A 20,570-nucleotide genomic window follows, 5' to 3' on the forward strand; every position below is an offset into this window, starting at 1 on the left:
TGTTCAGACTGTCTCAGGGTGTACCCAGCTCTCAGCTGTATATCAGTACTGTGTTCAGACTGTCTCAGGGTGTACCCAGCTCTCAGCTGTATATCAGTACTGTGTGTTCAGACTGTCTCAGGGTGTACCCAGCTCTCAGCTATATATCAGTACTGTGTTCAGACTGTCTCAGGGTGTATCCAGCTCTCAGCTATAGTACTGTGTTCAGACTGTCTCAGGGGTACCCAGCTCTCAGCTATATATCAGTACTGTATTCAGACTGTCTCAGGGTGTACCCAGCTCTCAGCTGTATATCAGTACTGTGTTCAGACTGTCTCAGGGTGTACCCAGCTCTCAGCTGTATATCAGTACTGTGTTCAGACTGTCTCAGGGTGTACCCAGCTCTCAGCTGTATATCAGTACTGTGTTCAGACTGTCTCAGGGTGTACCCAGCTCTCAGCTGTATATCAGTACTGTGTGTTCAGACTGTCTCAGGGTGTACCCAGCTCTCAGCTATATATCAGTATTGTGTGTTCAGACTGTCTCAGGGTGTACCCAGCTCTCAGCTATATATCAGTACTGTGTTCAGACTGTCTCAGGGTGTACCCAGCTCTCAGCTGTATATCAGTACTGTGTTCAGACTGTCTCAGGGTGTACCCAGCTCTCAGCTATATATCAGTACTGTGTTCAGACTGTCTCAGGGTGTACCCAGCTCTCAGCTGTATATCAGTACTGTGTTCAGAATGTCTCAGGGTGTACCCAGCTCTCAGCTGTATATCAGTACTGTGTTCAGACTGTCTCAGGGTGTACCCAGCTCTCAGCTGTATATCAGTACTGTGTGTTCAGACTGTCTCAGGGTGTACCCAGCTCTCAGCTATATATCAGTACAGTGTTCAGACTGTCTCAGGGTGTACCCAGCTCTCAGCTATATATCAGTACTGTGTTCAGACTGTCTCAGGGTGTACCCAGCTCTCAGCTATAGTACTGTGTTATGACTGTCTCAGGGTGTACCCAGCTATCAGCTATATATCAGTACTGTGTTCAGACTGTCTCAGGGTGTACCCAGCTCTCAGCTATATATCAGTACTGTGTTCAGACTGTCTCAGGGTGTACCCAGCTCTCAGCAGTATATCAGTACTGTGTTCAGACTGTCTCAGGGTGTACCCAGCTCTCAGCTATATATCAGTACTGTGTTCAGACTGTCTCAGGGTGTACCCAGCTCTCAGCTGTATATCAGTACTGTGTTCAGACTGTCTCAGGGTGTACCCAGCTCTCAGCTATATATCAGTACTGTGTTCAGACTGTCTAAGGGTGTACCCAGCTCTCAGCTGTATATCAGTACTGTGTTCAGACTGTCTCAGGGTGTACCCAGCTCTCAGCTACATATCAGTACTGTGTGTTCAGACTGTCTCAGGGTGTACCCAGCTCTCAGCTATATATCAGTACTGTGTTCAGACTGTCTCAGGGTGTACCCAGCTCTCAGCTGTATATCAATACTGTGTGTTCAGACTGTATCAGGGTGTACCCAGCTCTCAGCTATATATCAGTACTGTGTTAAGATTGTCTCAGGGTGTACCCAGTTCTCAGCTATATATCAGTACTGTGTTCAGACTGTCTCAGGGTGTACCCAGCTCTCAGCTATAGTACTGTGTTCAGACTGTCTCAGGGTGTACCCAGCTCTCAGCTGTATATTAGTAATGTGTTCAGACTGTCTCAGGGTGTACCCAGCTCTCAGCTATATATCAATACTGTGTGTTCAGACTGTCTCAGGGTGTACCCAGCTCTCAGCTGTATATCAATACTGTGTGTTCAGACTGTCTCAGGGTGTACCCAGCTCTCAGCTATATATCAGTACTGTGTTAAGATTGTCTCAGGGTGTACCCAGTTCTCAGCTATATATCAGTACTGTGTTCAGACTGTCTCAGGGTGTACCCAGCTCTCAGCTATATATCAGTACTGTGTTCAGACTGTCTCAGGGTGTACCCAGCTCTCAGCTATAGTACTGTGTTCAGACTGTCTCAGGGTGTACCCAGCTCTCAGCTATATATCAGTACTGTGTTCAGACTGTCTCAGGGTGTACCCAGCTCTCAGCTGTATATCAGTACTGTGTTCAGACTGTCTCAGGGTGTACCCAGCTCTCAGCTATAGTACTGTGTTCAGACTGTCTCAGGGTGTACCCAGCTCTCAGCTATATATCAGTACTGTGTTCAGACTGTCTCAGGGTGTACCCAGCTCTCAGCTGTATATCAGTACTGTGTTCAGACTGTCTCAGGGTGTACCCAGCTCTCAGCTGTATATCAGTGCTGTGTTCAGACTGTCTCAGGGTGTACCCAGCTCTCAGCCATATATCAGTACTGTGTTCAGACTGTCTCAGGGTGTACCCAGCTCTCAGCTATATATCAGTACTGTGTTCAGACTGTCTCAGGGTGTACCCAGCTCTCAGCTGTATATCAGTACTGTGTTCAGACTGTCTCAGGGTGTACCCAGCTCTCAGCTGTATATCAGTACTGTGTTCAGACTGTCTCAGGGTGTACCCAGCTCTCAGCTGTATATCAGTACTGTGTGTTCAGACTGTCTCAGGGTGTACCCAGCTCTCAGCTATATATCAGTACAGTGTTCAGACTGTCTCAGGGTGTACCCAGCTCTCAGCTATATATCAGTACTGTGTTCAGACTGTCTCAGGGTGTACCCAGCTCTCAGCTATAGTACTGTGTTATGACTGTCTCAGGGTGTACCCAGCTCTCAGCTATATATCAGTACTGTGTTCAGACTGTCTCAGGGTGTACCCAGCTCTCAGCTGTATATCAGTACTGTGTTCAGACTGTCTCAGGGTGTACCCAGCTCTCAGCTATATATCAGTGCTGTGTTCAGACTGTCTCAGGGTGTACCCAGCTCTCAGCTGTATATCAGTACTGTGTTCAGACTGTCTGAGGTTGTACCCAGCTCTCAGCTGTATATCAGTACTGTGTTCAGACTGTCTCAGGGTGTACCCAGCTCTCAGCTGTATATCAGTACTGTGTTCAGACTGTCTCAGGGTGTACCCAGCTCTCAGCTATATATCAGTACTGTGTTCAGACTGTCTCAGGGTGTACCCAGCTCTCAGGTGTATATCAGTACTGTGTGTTCAGACTGTCTCAGGGTGTACCCAGCTCTCAGCTATATATCAGTACTTTCTTCAGACTGTCTCAGGGTGTACCCAGCTCTCAGCTGTATATCAGTACTGTGTTCAGACTGTCTCAGGGTGTACCCAGCTCTCAGATATATATCAGTACTGTGTTCAGACTGTCTCAGGGTGTACACAGCTCTCAGCTGTATATCAGTACTGTGTGTTCAGACTGTCTCAGGGTGTACCCAGCTCTCAGCCATATATCAGTACTGTGTTCAGACTGTCTCAGGGTGTACCCAGCTCTCAGCTGTATATCAGTACTTTGTTCAGACTGTCTCAGGGTGTACTCAGCTCTCAGCTATATATCAGTACTGTGTACTCAGACTGTTTCAGGGTGTACCCAACTCTCAGCTATATCAGTACTGTGTGTTCAGACTGTCTCAGGGTGTACCCAGCTCTCAGCTATATATCAGTGCTGTGTTCAGACTGTCTCAGGGTGTACCCAGCTCTCAGCTATATATCAGTACTGTGTGTTCAGACTGTCTCAGGGTGTACCCAGCTCTCAGCTATATATCAGTACTGTGTTCAGACTGTCTCAGGGTGTACCCAGCTCTCAGCTATATATCAGTACTGTGTGTTCAGACTGTCTCAGGGTGTACCCAGCTCTCAGCTATATATCAGTGCTGTGTTCAGACTGTCTCAGGGTGTTCCCAGCTCTCAGCTGTATATTAGTAATGTGTTCAGACTGTCTCAGGGTGTACCCAGCTCTCAGCTGTATATCAATACTGTGTGTTCAGACTGTCTCAGGGTGTACCCAGCTCTCAGCTATATATCAGTACTGTGTTAAGATTGTCTCAGGGTGTACCCAGTTCTCAGCTATATATCAGTACTGTGTTCAGACTGTCTCAGGGTGTATCCAGCTCTCAGCTGTATATCAGTACTGTGTTCAGACTGTCTCAGGGTGTACCCAGCTGTCAGCTGTATATCAGTACTGTGTGTTCAGACTGTCTCATGGTGTACCCAGCTCTCAGCTATATATCAGTACAGTGTTCAGACTGTCTCAGGGTGTACCCAGCTCTCAGCTATATATCAGTACTGTGTTCAGACTGTCTCAGGGTGTACCCAGCTCTCAGCTATAGTACTGTGTTATGACTGTCTCAGGGTGTACCCAGCTCTCAGCTATATATCAGTACTGTGTTCAGACTGTCTCAGGGTGTACCCAGCTCTCAGCTGTATATCAGTACTGTGTTCAGACTGTCTCAGGGTGTACCCAGCTCTCAGCTATATATCAGTGCTGTGTTCAGACTGTCTCAGGGTGTACCCAGCTCTCAGCTGTATATCAGTACTGTGTTCAGACTGTCTGAGGTTGTACCCAGCTCTCAGCTGTATATCAGTACTGTGTTCAGACTGTCTCAGGGTGTACCCAGCTCTCAGCTGTATATCAGTACTGTGTTCAGACTGTCTCAGGGTGTACCCAGCTCTCAGCTATATATCAGTACTGTGTTCAGACTGTCTCAGGGTGTACCCAGCTCTCAGCTATATATCAGTGCTGTGTTCAGACTGTCTCAGGGTGTACCCAGCTCTCAGCTGTATATCAGTACTGTGTTCAGACTGTCTGAGGTTGTACCCAGCTCTCAGCTGTATATCAGTACTGTGTTCAGACTGTCTCAGGGTGTACCCAGCTCTCAGCTGTATATCAGTACTGTGTTCAGACTGTCTCAGGGTGTACCCAGCTCTCAGCTATATATCAGTACTGTGTTCAGACTGTCTCAGGGTGTACCCAGCTCTCAGCTGTATATCAGTACTGTGTGTTCAGACTGTCTCAGGGTGTACCCAGCTCTCAGCTATATATCAGTACTTTCTTCAGACTGTCTCAGGGTGTACCCAGCTCTCAGCTGTATATCAGTACTGTGTTCAGACTGTCTCAGGGTGTACCCAGCTCTCAGCTATATATCAGTACTGTGTGTTCAGACTGTCTCAGGGTGTACCCAGCTCTCAGCCATATATCAGTACTGTGTTCAGACTGTCTCAGGGTGTACCCAGCTCTCAGCCATATATCAGTACTGTGTTCAGACTGTCTCAGGGTGTACCCAGCTCTCAGCTATATATCAGTACTGTGTGTTCAGACTGTCTCAGGGTGTACCCAGCTCTCAGCTATATATCAGTGCTGTGTTCAGACTGTCTCAGGGTGTACCCAGCTCTCAGCTATATATCAGTACTGTGTGTTCAGACTGTCTCAGGGTGTACCCAGCTCTCAGCAATATATCAGTGCTGTGTTCAGACTGTCTCAGGGTGTTCCCAGCTCTCAGCTATATATCAGTACTTTCTTCAGACTGTCTCAGGGTGTACCCAGCTCTCAGCTGTATATCAGTACTGTGTTCAGACTGTCTCAGGGTGTACCCAGCTCTCAGCTGTATATTAGTAATGTGTTCAGACTGTCTCAGGGTGTACCCAGCTCTCAGCTGTATATCAATACTGTGTGTTCAGACTGTCTCAGGGTGTACCCAGCTCTCAGCTATATATCAGTACTGTGTTAAGATTGTCTCAGGGTGTACCCAGTTCTCAGCTATATATCAGTACTGTGTTCAGACTGTCTCAGGGTGTACCCAGCTCTCAGCTATATATCAGTACTGTGTTCAGACTGTCTCAGGGTGTACCCAGCTCTCAGCTATAGTACTGTGTTCAGACTGTCTCAGGGTGTACCCAGCTCTCAGCTGTATATCAATACTGTGTGTTCAGACTGTCTCAGGGTGTACCCAGCTCTCAGCTATATATCAGTACTGTGTTAAGATTGTCTCAGGGTGTACCCAGTTCTCAGCTATATATCAGTACTGTGTTCAGACTGTCTCAGGGTGTACCCAGCTCTCAGCTATATATCAGTACTGTGTTCAGACTGTCTCAGGGTGTACCCAGCTCTCAGCTATAGTACTGTGTTCAGACTGTCTCAGGGTGTACCCAGCTCTCAGCTATATATCAGTACTGTGTTCAGACTGTCTCAGGGTGTACCCAGCTCTCAGCTATATATCAGTACTGTGTTCAGACTGTCTCAGGGTGTACCCAGCTCTCAGCTGTATATCAGTACTGTGTTCAGACTGTCTCAGGGTGTACCCAGCTCTCAGCTATATATCAGTACTGTGTTCAGACTGTCTCAGGGTGTACCCAGCTCTCAGCTGTATATCAGTACTGTGTTCAGACTGTCTCAGGGTGTACCCAGCTCTCAGCTGTATATCAGTACTGTGTTCAGACTGTCTCAGGGTGTACCCAGCTCTCAGCTGTATATCAGTACTGTGTGTGTGTCCATTCATCACAGCCTGACGAGGCTGGATATGAACCATCCCTCAGGAGAACACACACACACACACACACACACACACACACACACACACACACACACACACACACACACACACACACACACACACACACACACACACACACACAGACGTCATAATGTTCATATATACTGGAAGTAGTCTCATTCCAGCGCCCGTCTGGGTGAAGTGTTGCCTAACCAGACCCACTGCAATCTGTTCTATCTAGCCAATGACTGAACCAGTTCCGTTTATTTGTCCTTTACTTCATAGCACCGTTAAAAGGCAGACACTCAGGGATCTGTGTGTGTGTCAGGTTTGTGTTGATGTGTTTCTCTCTCTCCCAGGATGTACAGACGTACCTCTAGCATGGTGGGACTGAGCTCTCCTTCTACAGTTGTAGCAGTGCTGAAGGTAACACATTCACAGTGCAGAATGTTAAACAGAGCCTATTAAGAGACATGAACTAGTCTTAAAGACAAAACAAACCACTCTCTGTCTGTCCTGTCTCCTCCCCACACATTACCATTAATATGTTCTCTGTCTGTCTGTCTGTCTGTCTGTCTGTCTGTCTGTCTGTCTGTCTGTCTGTCTGTCTGTCCTGTCTCCTCCCCACACATTACCATTAATATGTCTCGTCTGTCTGTCTGTCTGTCTGTCTGTCTGTCTGTCTGTCTGTCTGTCTGTCTGTCTGTCTGTCTGTCTGTCTGTCTAGCGCTGAATAAGGCAGTTAGTTAGTGTTGTTAATATTGTGTCTAACGCTCCCTGCAGCACGTTGATAAGTGGTCGTTTGATGTGTTTGCTCTGAACGAGGCAAGTGGAGACCACGCCCTCAAATTCATCTTCTTCGAACTACTCACCAGATACGACCTCATCAACAGATTCAAGGTACAATAGATTACCTTGGAACTCACCTGGAACTCACCTGAAACTCACCTGGGTTAATATAGGTTATGAATGGGTTAATACAGGTTATGAATGGGTTAATACAGGTTATAAATGGGTTAATATAGGTTATGAATGGGTTAATACAGGTTATGAATGGGTTAATATACGTTATGAATGGGATAATATACGTTATGAATGGGATAATATAGGTTATGAATGGGATGATATACGTTATGAATGGGATAATATAGGTTATGAATGGGATAATATAGGTTATGAATGGGATAATATAGGTTATGAATGGGTTAATATAGGTTATGAATGGGTTAGTATACATTATGAATGGGTTAATACAGGTTATGAATGGGTTAATATACGTTATGAATGGGATAATATAGTTTATGAATGGGATAATATAGGTTATGAATGGGTTAATATACGTTATGAATGGGTTAATACACATTATGAATGGGTTAATACAGGTTATGAATGGGTTAATATACGTTATGAATGGGATAATATACGTTATGAATGGGATAATATAGGTTATGAATGGGTTAATATAGGTTATGAATGGGTTAATATACGTTATGAATGGGATAATATAGGTTATGAATGGGATAATATATGTTATGAATGGGATAATACAGGTTATGAATGGGATAATATACGTTATGAATGGGTTAATATAGGTTATGAATGGGTTAATATAGGTTTTGAATGGGTTAATATACGTTATGAATGGGATAATACAGGTTATGAATGGGTTAACATAGGTTATGAATGGGATAATATACGTTATGAATGGGATAATATAGGTTATGAATGGGATGATATACGTTATGAATGGGATAATCTAGGTTATGAATGGGATAATATAGGTTATGAATGGGATAATATACATTATGAATGGGTTAATACAGGTTATGAATGGGTTAATATACGTTATGAATGGGATAATATACGTTATGAATGGGATAATATAGGTTATGAATGGGTTAATATAGGTTATGAATGGGTTAATATACATTATGAATGGGTTAATACAGGTTATGAATGGGTTAATATACGTTATGAATGGGATAATATATGTTATGAATGGGATAATATACGTTATGAATGGGTTAATATAGGTTATGAATGGGTTAATATACGTTATGAATGGGATAATACAGGTTATGAATGGGATAATACAGGTTATGAATGCGATAATATACGTTATGAATGGGTTAATATAGGTTATGAATGGGTTAATATAGGTTATGAATGGGTTAATATACGTTATGAATGGGATAATACAGGTTATGAATGGGTTAACATAGGTTATGAATGGGATAATATAAGTTATGAATGGGATAATATAGGTTATGAATGGGATGATATACGTTATGAATGGGATAATCTAGGTTATGAATGGGATAATATAGGTTATGAATGGGATAATATACGTTATGAATGGTATAATATAGGTTATGAATGGGTTAATATAGGTTATGAATGGGTTAATATACATTATGAATGGGTTAATACAGGTTATGAATGGGTTAATATACGTTATGAATGGGATAATATACATTATGAATGGGATAATATAGGTTATGAATGGGTTAATATACATTATGAATGGGTTAATATAGGTTATGAATGGGTTAATATACATTATGAATGGGTTAATACAGGTTATGAATGGGTTAATATACGTTATGAATGGGATAATATACGTTATGAATGGGATAATATAGGTTATGAATGGGATAATATAGGTTATGAATGGGATAATATATGTTATGAATGGGATAATACAGGTTATGAATGGGATAATATACATTATGAATGGGTTAATACAGGTTATGAATGGGATAATATACGTTATGAATGGGATAATATAGGTTATGAATGGGATGATATACGTTATGAATGGGATAATCTAGGTTATGAATGGGATAATATAGGTTATGAATGGGATAATATACGTTATGAATGGTATAATATAGGTTATGAATGGGTTAATATAGGTTATGAATGGGTTAATATACGTTATGAATGGGTTAATATACTTTATGAATGGGATAATATACGTTATGAATGGGTTAATATACGTTATGAATGGGTTAATATAGGTTATGAATGGGTTAATATACGTTATGAATGGGTTAATATACGTTATGAATGGGTTAATATACGTTATAAATGGGTTAATACAGGTTATGAAAGGGTTAATATACATTATGAATGGGATAATATAGGTTATGAATGGGATAATATAGGTTATGAATGGGTTAATATAGGTTATGAATGGGTTAATATACATTATGAATGGGTTAATACAGGTTATGAATGGGTTAATATACGTTATGAATGGGATAATATACGTTATGAATGGGATAATATAGGTTATGAATGGGTTAATATAGGTTATGAATGGGTTAATATACATTATGAATGGGTTAATACAGGTTATGAATGGGTTAATATAGGTTATGAATGGGATAATATACGTTATGAATGGGATAATATAGGTTATGAATGGGATGATATACGTTATGAATGGGATAATCTAGGTTATGAATGGGATAATATAGGTTATGAATGGGATAATATACGTTATGAATGGTATAATATAGGTTATGAATGGGTTAATATAGGTTATGAATGGGTTAATATACATTATGAATGGGTTAATACAGGTTATGAATGGGTTAATATACGTTATGAATGGGATAATATACATTATGAATGGGATAATATAGGTTATGAATGGGTTAATATACATTATGAATGGGTTAATATAGGTTATGAATGGGATAATATACGTAATAAATGGGATAATATATGTTATGAATGTGATAATACAGGTTATGAATGGGATAATACAGGTTATGAATGGGATAATATACGTTATGAATGGGATAATACAGGTTATGAATGGGATAATACAGGTTATGAATGGGATAATATACGTTATGAATGGGTTAATATAGGTTATGAATGGGATAATATATGTTATGAATGGGATAATACAGGTTATGAATGGGATAATACAGGTTATGAATGGGATAATATACGTTATGAATGGGTTAATATAGGTTATGAATGGGTTAATATAGGTTATGAATGGGATAATATACTTTATGAATGGGATAATATAGGTTATGAATGGGTTAATATACATTATGAATGGGATGATATAGGTTATGAATGGGTTAATATACGTTATGAATGGGTTAATATACGTTTTCAATGGGTTAATATACGTTATGAATGGGTTAATATACGTTTTCAATGGGTTAATATAGGTTATGAATGGGTTAATATACATTATGAATGGGTTAATACAGGTTATGAATAGGTTAATATAGGTTATGAATGGGTTAATATACGTTATGAATGGGTTAATATAGTTTATGAATGGGATAATATACGTTATGAATGGGATAATATAGGTTATGAATGGGTTAATATACGTTATGAATGGGATAATGTAGGTTATGAATGGGATAATATAGGTTATGAATGGGTTAATACAGGTTATGAATGGGTTAATATAGGTTATGAATGGGTTAATATACGTTATGAATGGGATAATATAGGTTATGAATGGGTTAATATACGTTATGAATGGGTTAATACACGTTATGAATGGGTTAATACAGGTTATGAATGGGTTAATATACGTTATGAATGGGATAATACAGGTTATGAATGGGATAATATACGTTATGAATGGGATAATATACGTTATGAATGGGATGATATACGTTATGAATGGGATAATATAGGTTATGAATGGGATAATACAGGTTATGAATGGGATAATATAGGTTATGAATGGGATAATATAGGTTATGAATGGAAAAATACAGGTTATGAATGGGATAATATAGGTTATGAATGGGATAATTTAGGTTATGAATGGGTTAACAGGTTATGAATGGGATTATATACATTATGAATGGGATAATACAGGTTATGAATGGGATAATATAGGTTATGAATGGGTTAATATAGGTTATGAATTGGATAATATAGGTTATGAATGGGATAATATAGGTTATGAATGGGATAATACGCGTTATGAATGGGATAATATACGTTACGAATGGGATAATATAGGTTATGAATGGGTTAATATACGTTATGAATGGTACAATATAGGTTATGAATGGGTTAATATACGTTATGAATGGTATAATATAGGTTATGAATGGGATAATACGCGTTATGAATGGGATAATATACGTTATGAATGGGATAATATAGGTTATGAATGGGTTAATATACGTTATGAATGGTATAATATAGGTTATGAATGGGATAATACGCGTTATGAATGGGATAATATAGGTTATGAATGGTTGTTCAAAATGTCGCCTGGGGTTCTGTTTTCTAACTCACCCAACTACAAACAGGTAAATAACGCTGTACTCTTGCATCGGACAGACCTAAATTAAACAAATGATTTGTCCCCCCATTCCTTCATTCCTACAGAGCTCCAACATTATGTCATTTCATCTCTACTGTTTCTCATCTACATGAGTGTGTGTGTGTGTGTGTGTGTGTGCGTGTGTGTGTGTGGCGTGTGTGTGAGTGTGTGTATGTATGGCGTGTGTGTGAGTGTGTGTGTGTATGGCGTGTGTGTGTGTGTGTGTGTGTGTGTGTGTGTGTGTGTGAGTGTGTGTGTGTGTGTGTGTGTGTGTGTGTGTGTGTGCGTGTGCGTGTGTGTGTGTGTGTGTCCTCTTTTCAGATCCCCGTCTCAGCGGTGGTCTCGTTCGTAGAAGCTCTGGAGGTGGGCTACGGTAAACACAACAACCCCTACCACAACCTGATGCACGCTGCGGACGTCACACAGACAATTCACTACCTACTGCTGAAGACTGGCATCGTGGTGAGATACACACACACACACACACACACACACACACACACACACACACACACACACACACACACACACACACACACACACACACACACACAATAGTCAGGGTAGCCATTTAACTAGATGTTCAGGAGTCTTATGTCTTGGGGGTAGAAGCTGTTTAGAAGCCTCTTGGACCTAGACTTGGCGCTCCGGTACCGCTTGCCGTGAGGTAGCAGAGAGAACAGTCTGTGACTAGGGTGGCTGGAGTCTATGACAATTTTTAGGGCCTTCCTCTGACACCGCCTGGTATAGAGGTCATGGATGGCAGGAAGCTTGGCCCCAGTGATGTACTGGGCCGTACGCACCACCCTCTGTAGCGCCTTACGGTCGGAGGCTGAGCAGTTGCCATACCAGGCGGTGATGCAACCGGTCAGGATGCTCTCGATGGTGCAGCTGTACCCTCTTCACGACTGTCTTGGTGTGTTTGGACCATGATAGTTTGTTGGTGATGTGGAAACCAAGGAACTTGAAGCTCTCAACCTGCTCAACTACAGCCCCGTCGATGAGAACGGGGGCGTGCTCGGTCCTCCTTTCCCTGTAGTCCACGATCATCTCCTTTGTCTTGATCATGTTGAGGGAGAGGTTGTTGTCCTGGCACCACCCGGCCAGCTCTCTGACCTCCTCCCTATAGGCTGTCTCGTCGTTATTGGTGATCAGGCCTAGCACTGTTGTGTCATCGGCAAATTTAATGATGGTGTTGGAGTCGTGCCTGGCCATGTAGTCGTGGGTGAACAGGGAGTACAGGAGGGGACTGAGCACGCACCCCTGAGGGGCTCCTGTGTTGAGGATCAGCGTGGCGGATGTGTTGTTACCTACCCTCACCACCTGGGGGCGGCCCGTCAGGAAGTCCAGGATCCAGTTGCAGAGGGAGGTGTTTAGTCCCAGGGTCCTTAGCTTAGTGATGAGCTTTGAGGGCACTATGGTGTTGAACGCTGAGCTGTAGTCAATGAACAGCATTCTCACATAGGTGTTCCTTTTGTCCAGGTGTGAAAAGGCAGCGTGGAGTGCAATAGAGATTGCATCATCTGTGGATCTGTTGGGGTGGTATGCAAATTGGAGTGGGTCTAAGGTTTCTGGGATAATGGTGTTGATGTGATCCATGACCAGCCTTTCAAAGCACTTCATGGCTACAGACCTGAGTGCTACGGGTCGGTCGTCATTTAGGCAGGTTACCTTAGTGTTATTGGGCACAGGGACTATGGTGGTCTGCTTAAAACATGTTGGTATTACAGACCTGGTAAGGGAGAGGTTGTAAACGTCAGTGAAGACATTTGCCAGTTGGTCAGCTCATGCTCTGAGTACGCGTCCTGGTAATCCGTCTGGCCCTGCGGCCTTGTGAATGTTGACCTGTTTTAAGATCTTACATTAAAAATCATTTTCAAATGTTATCCTCATCGCCATTGTTCCACCCTTTACTTACAACGTGGGCTAAGTTAGGATATTATACTGAATTGAAACAACCAGACTCAGAGGAAAACTTCAACTTGATAGAACAGGAGACTGATAGAACAGGAGGCTGATAGAACAGGAGGCTGATAGAACACGAGGCTGATAGAACAGGAGGCTGATAGAACAGGAGGCTGATAGAACAGGAGGCTGATAGAACACGAGGCTGATAGAACAGGAGGCTGATAGAACAGGAGGCTGATAGAACAGGAGGCTGATAGAACAGGAGGCTGATAGAACAGGAGGCTGATAGAACAGGAGGCTGATAGAACAGGAGGCTGATAGAACAGGAGGCTGGTAGAACAGGAGGCTGATAGAACAGGAGGCTGATAGAACAGGAGGCTGATAGAACAGGAGGCTGATAGAACAGGAGGCTGATAGAACAGGAGGCTGAAAGAACACGAGGCTGATAGAACAGGAGGCTGATAGAACAGGAGGCTGATAGAACATTAGACTGATAGAACAGGAGACTGATAGAACAGGAGACTGATAGAACAGGAGACTGATAGAACAGGAGACTGATAGAACAGGAGACTGATAGAACAGGAGGCTGATAGAACAGGAGGCTGATAGAACAGGAGGCTGATAGAACAGGAGGCTGATAGAACAGGAGACTGATAGAACTGGAGACTGATAGAACAGGAGGCTGATAGAACAGGAGGCTGAAAGAACACGAGGCTGATAGAACAGGAGGCTGATAGAACAGGAGGCTGATAGAACATTAGACTGATAGAACAGGAGACTGATAGAACAGGAGACTGATAGAACATTAGACTGATAGAACAGGAGGCTGATAGAACAGGAGGCTGATAGAACAGGAGACTGATAGAACAGGAGACTGAAAGAACAGGAGGCTGATAGAACAGGAGGCTGATAGAACAGGAGGCTGAAAGAACACGAGGCTGATAGAACAGGAGGCTGATAGAACAGGAGGCTGATAGAACAGGAGACTGATAGAACAGGAGGCTGATAGAACAGGAGGCTTATAGAACAGGAGACTGATAGAACAGGAGGCTGATAGAACAGGAGGCTGATAGAACAGGAGACTGAAAGAACAGGAGGCTGATAGAACAGGAGGCTGATAGAACAGGAGACTGATAGAACAGGAGGCTGATAGAACAGGAGGCTGATAGAACAGGAGGCTGATAGAACAGGAGGCTGATAGAACAGGAGGCTGATAGAACAGGAGGCTGATAGAACAGGAGGCTGATAGAACAGGAGACTGATAGAACAGGAGGCTGATAGAACATTAGACTGATAGAACAGGAGGCTGATAGAACAGGAGGCTGAAAGAACAGGAGGCTGATAGAACATTAGACTGATAGAACAGGAGGCTGATAGAACAGGAGACTGAAAGAACACGAGGCTGATAGAACAGGAGACTGAAAGAACACGAGACTGATAGAACAGGAGACTGATAGAACAGGAGGCTGATAGAACAGGAGACTGATAGAACAGGAGGCTGATAGAACAGGAGACTGATAGAACAGGAGGCTGATAGAACAGGAGGCTGATAGAACAGGAGACTGAAAGAACAGGAGGCTGATAGAACATTAGACTGATAGAACAGGAGGCTGATAGAACAGGAGACTGAAAGAACACGAGGCTGATAGAACAGGAGACTGAAAGAACACGAGACTGATAGAACAGGAGACTGATAGAACAGGAGACTGATAGAACAGGAGGCTGATAGAACAGGAGACTGAAAGAACAGGAGGCTGATAGAACAGGAGGCTGATAGAACAGGAGGCTGATAGAACAGGAGGCTGATAGAACAGGAGGCTGATGGAACAGGAGACTGATAGAACAGGAGACTGAAAGAACAGGAGGCTGATAGAACACGAGGCTGATAGAACAGGAGGCTGATAGAACAGGAGGCTGATAGAACAGGAGGCTGATAGAACATTAGACTGATGGAACATTAGACTGATGGAACAGGAGGCTGATAGAACAGGAGACTGATAGAACAGGAGGCTGATAGAACAGGAGGCTGATAGAACAGGAGGCTGATAGAACAGGAGACTGATAGAACAGGAGGCTGATAGAACAGGAGACTGAAAGAACAGGAGACTGATAGAACAGGAGACTGATAGAACAGGAGGCTGATAGAACAGGAGGCTGATAGAACAGGAGACTGATAGAACAGGAGACTGATAGAACAGGAGGCTGATAGAACAGGAGGCTGATAGAACAGGAGGCTGATAGAACAGGAGGCTGATAGAACAGGAGGCTGATAGAACAGGAGACTGATAGAACAGGAGGCTGATAGAACAGGAGACTGATAGAACAGGAGGCTGATAGAACAGGAGACTGATAGAACAGGAGGCTGATAGAACAGGAGGCTGATAGAACATTAGACTGATAGAACAGGAGGCTGATAGAACATTAGACTGATAGAACAGGAGGCTGATAGAACATGAGACTGAAAGAACAGGAGGCTGATAGAACATTAGACTGATAGAACAGGAGGCTGATAGAACAGGAGACTGAAAGAACACGAGGCTGATAGAACAGGAGACTGAAAGAACACGAGGCTGATAGAACAGGAGACTGAAAGAACACGAGGCTGATAGAACAGGAGGCTGATGGAACAGGAGACTGATAGAACAGGAGACTGAAAGAACAGGAGGCTGATAGAACACGAGGCTGATAGAACAGGAGGCTGATAGAACAGGAGGCTGATAGAACAGGAGGCTGATAGAACATTAGACTGATGGAACAGGAGGCTGATAGAACATTAGACTGATAGAACAGGAGACTGAAAGAACACGAGACTGATAGAACAGGAGGCTGATAGAACATTAGACTGATACAACATTAGACTGATAGAACAGGAGGCTGATAGAACAGGAGGCTGATAGAACAGGAGGCTGATAGAACATTAGACTGATGGAACAGGAGACTGATAGAACAGGAGGCTGATAGAACAGGAGACTGATAGAACAGGAGGCTGATAGAACAGGAGGCTGATAGAACAGGAGGCTGATAGAACAGGAGACTGATAGAACAGGAGACTGATGGAACAGGAGGCTGATAGAACAGGAGGCTGATAGAACAGGAGGCTGATAGAACACGAGGCTGATAGAACAGGAGGCTGATGGAACAGGAGACTGATAGAACAGGAGACTGAAAGAACAGGAGGCTGATAGAACACGAGGCTGATAGAACAGGAGGTTGATAGAACAGGAGGCTGATAGAACAGGAGGCTGATAGAACATTAGACTGATGGAACATTAGACTGATGGAACAGGAGGCTGATAGAACAGGAGACTGAAATAACAGGAGGCTGATAGAACAGGAGGCTGATAGAACATTAGACTGATAGAACAGGAGGCTGATAGAACAGGAGGCTGATAGAACAGGAGGCTGATAGAACAGGAGACTGATAGAACATTAGACTGATAGAACAGGAGGCTGATAGAACATTAGACTGATAGAACATTAGACTGATAGAACAGGAGGCTGATAGAACAGGAGGCTGATAGAACAGGAGGCTGATAGAACAGGAGGCTGATAGAACATTAGACTGATGGAACAGGAGGCTGATGGAACAGGAGGCTTATAGAACAGGAGACTGATAGAACAGGAGGCTGATAGAACAGGAGACTGATAGAACAGGAGGCTGATAGAACATTAGACTGATAGAACAGGAGGCTGATAGAACAGGAGGCTGATAGAACATTAGACTGATAGAACAGGAGACTGATGGAACAGGAGGCTGATAGAACAGGAGACTGATAGAACAGGAGGCTGATAGAACATTAGACTGATAGAACAGGAGACTGATAGAACATTAGACTGATAGAACAGGAGGCTGATAGAACAGGAGGCTGATAGAACAGGAGGCTGATAGAACAGGAGGCTGATAGAACATTAGACTGATAGAACAGGAGGCTGATAGAACAGGAGGCTGATAGAACAGGAGGCTGATAGAACAGGAGGCTGATAGAACATTAGACTGATAGAACAGGAGGCTGATAGAACATGAGACTGAAAGAACAGGAGGCTGATAGAACATTAGACTGATAGAACAGGAGGCTGATAGAACAGGAGACTGAAAGAACACGAGGCTGATAGAACAGGAGACTGAAAGAACACGAGGCTGATAGAACAGGAGACTGAAAGAACACGAGGCTGATAGAACAGGAGGCTGATGGAACAGGAGACTGATAGAACAGGAGACTGAAAGAACAGGAGGCTGATAGAACACGAGGCTGATAGAACAGGAGGCTGATAGAACAGGAGGCTGATAGAACAGGAGGCTGATAGAACATTAGACTGATGGAACAGGAGGCTGATAGAACATTAGACTGATAGAACAGGAGACTGAAAGAACACGAGACTGATAGAACAGGAGGCTGATAGAACATTAGACTGATACAACATTAGACTGATAGAACAGGAGGCTGATAGAACAGGAGGCTGATAGAACAGGAGGCTGATAGAACATTAGACTGATGGAACAGGAGACTGATAGAACAGGAGGCTGATAGAACAGGAGACTGATAGAACAGGAGGCTGATAGAACAGGAGGCTGATAGAACAGGAGGCTGATAGAACAGGAGACTGATAGAACAGGAGACTGATGGAACAGGAGGCTGATAGAACAGGAGGCTGATAGAACAGGAGGCTGATAGAACACGAGGCTGATAGAACAGGAGGCTGATGGAACAGGAGACTGATAGAACAGGAGACTGAAAGAACAGGAGGCTGATAGAACACGAGGCTGATAGAACAGGAGGCTGATAGAACAGGAGGCTGATAGAACAGGAGGCTGATAGAACATTAGACTGATGGAACATTAGACTGATGGAACAGGAGGCTGATAGAACAGGAGACTGAAATAACAGGAGGCTGATAGAACAGGAGACTGAAAGAACAGGAGGCTGATAGAACAGGAGGCTGATAGAACAGGAGGCTGATAGAACAGGAGACTGATAGAACATTAGACTGATAGAACAGGAGGCTGATAGAACATTAGACTGATAGAACATTAGACTGATAGAACAGGAGGCTGATAGAACAGGAGGCTGATAGAACAGGAGGCTGATAGAACAGGAGGCTGATAGAACATTAGACTGATGGAACAGGAGGCTGATGGAACAGGAGGCTTATAGAACAGGAGACTGATAGAACAGGAGGCTGATAGAACAGGAGACTGATAGAACAGGAGGCTGATAGAACATTAGACTGATAGAACAGGAGGCTGATAGAACAGGAGGCTGATAGAACATTAGACTGATAGAACAGGAGACTGATGGAACAGGAGGCTGATAGAACAGGAGACTGATAGAACAGGAGGCTGATAGAACATTAGACTGATAGAACAGGAGACTGATAGAACATTAGACTGATAGAACAGGAGGCTGATAGAACAGGAGGCTGATAGAACAGGAGGCTGATAGAACAGGAGGCTGATAGAACAGGAGGCTGATAGAACATTAGACTGATAGAACAGGAGGCTGATAGAACAGGAGGCTGATAGAACAGGAGGCTGATAGAACAGGAGGCTGATAGAACATTAGACTGATAGAACAGGAGGCTGATAGAACATTAGACTGATAGAACAGGAGGCTGATAGAACAGGAGGCTGATAGAACAGGAGGCTGATAGAACAGGAGACTGAAAGAACACGAGGCTGATAGAACATTAGACTGATAGAACAGGAGGCTGATAGAACAGGAGACTGATAGAACATTAGGCTGATAGAACAGGAGGCTGATAGAACAGGAGGCTGATAGAACAGGAGACTGATAGAACAGGAGACTGATAGAACATTAGACTGATAGAACAGGAGGCTGATAGAACAGGAGGCTGATAGAACAGGAGGCTGATAGAACAGGAGGCTGATAGAACAGGAGACTGATAGAACAGGAGGCTGATAGAACAGGAGGCTGATAGAACAGGAGGCTGATAGAACAGGAGGCTGATAGAACAGGAGGCTGATAGAACACGAGGCTGATAGAACAGGAGGCTGATAGAACATTAGACTGATAGAACAGGAGACTGATAGAACAGGAGACTGATAGAACAGGAGGCTGAAAGAACACGAGGCTGATAGAACAGGAGGCTGATAGAACAGGAGGCTGATAGAACATTAGACTGATAGAACAGGAGACTGATAGAACAGGAGACTGATAGAACATTAGACTGATAGAACAGGAGGCTGATAGAACAGGAGACTGATAGAACAGGAGACTGATAGAACAGGAGACTGATAGAACAGGAGACTGATAGAACAGGAGGCTGATAGAACAGGAGGCTGATAGAACAGGAGGCTGATAGAACAGGAGACTGATAGAACAGGAGACTGATAGAACAGGAGGCTGATAGAACAGGAGGCTGAAAGAACACGAGGCTGATAGAACAGGAGGCTGATAGAACAGGAGGCTGATAGAACATTAGACTGATAGAACAGGAGACTGATAGAACAGGAGACTGATAGAACATTAGACTGATAGAACAGGAGGCTGATAGAACAGGAGGCTGATAGAACAGGAGACTGATAGAACAGGAGACTGAAAGAACAGGAGGCTGATAGAACAGGAGGCTGATAGAACAGGAGGCTGAAAGAACACGAGGCTGATAGAACAGGAGGCTGATAGAACAGGAGGCTGATAGAACAGGAGACTGATAGAACAGGAGGCTGATAGAACAGGAGGCTTATAGAACAGGAGACTGATAGAACAGGAGGCTGATAGAACAGGAGGCTGATAGAACAGGAGACTGAAAGAACAGGAGGCTGATAGAACAGGAGGCTGATAGAACAGGAGACTGATAGAACAGGAGGCTGATAGAACAGGAGGCTGATAGAACAGGAGGCTGATAGAACAGGAGGCTGATAGAACAGGAGGCTGATAGAACAGGAGGCTGATAGAACAGGAGGCTGATAGAACAGGAGACTGATAGAACAGGAGGC

At 43.4% G+C, this 20,570-nt stretch overlaps 1 protein-coding gene across 1 annotated transcript in view; it reads left to right on the forward strand.

The window, feature by feature from the left end:
* Positions 1-20,570, forward strand: part of LOC106596054 (dual specificity calcium/calmodulin-dependent 3',5'-cyclic nucleotide phosphodiesterase 1A) — a 97,706-nt gene that overhangs the window by 28,159 nt on the left and 48,977 nt on the right. The window contains exons 4-6 of the mRNA XM_045714332.1: positions 6,744-6,810; positions 7,168-7,284; positions 12,029-12,169. Coding sequence (XP_045570288.1) covers positions 6,744-6,810; positions 7,168-7,284; positions 12,029-12,169 — 325 coding nt within the window. The remainder of the gene's footprint in view (positions 1-6,743; positions 6,811-7,167; positions 7,285-12,028; positions 12,170-20,570) is intronic.

Source organism: Salmo salar, chromosome 03, assembly GCF_965601325.2.
Source record: "Salmo salar chromosome 03, fSalSal1, whole genome shotgun sequence".
In the NCBI taxonomy this organism is placed as follows: Eukaryota; Metazoa; Chordata; class Actinopteri; order Salmoniformes; family Salmonidae; genus Salmo; species Salmo salar.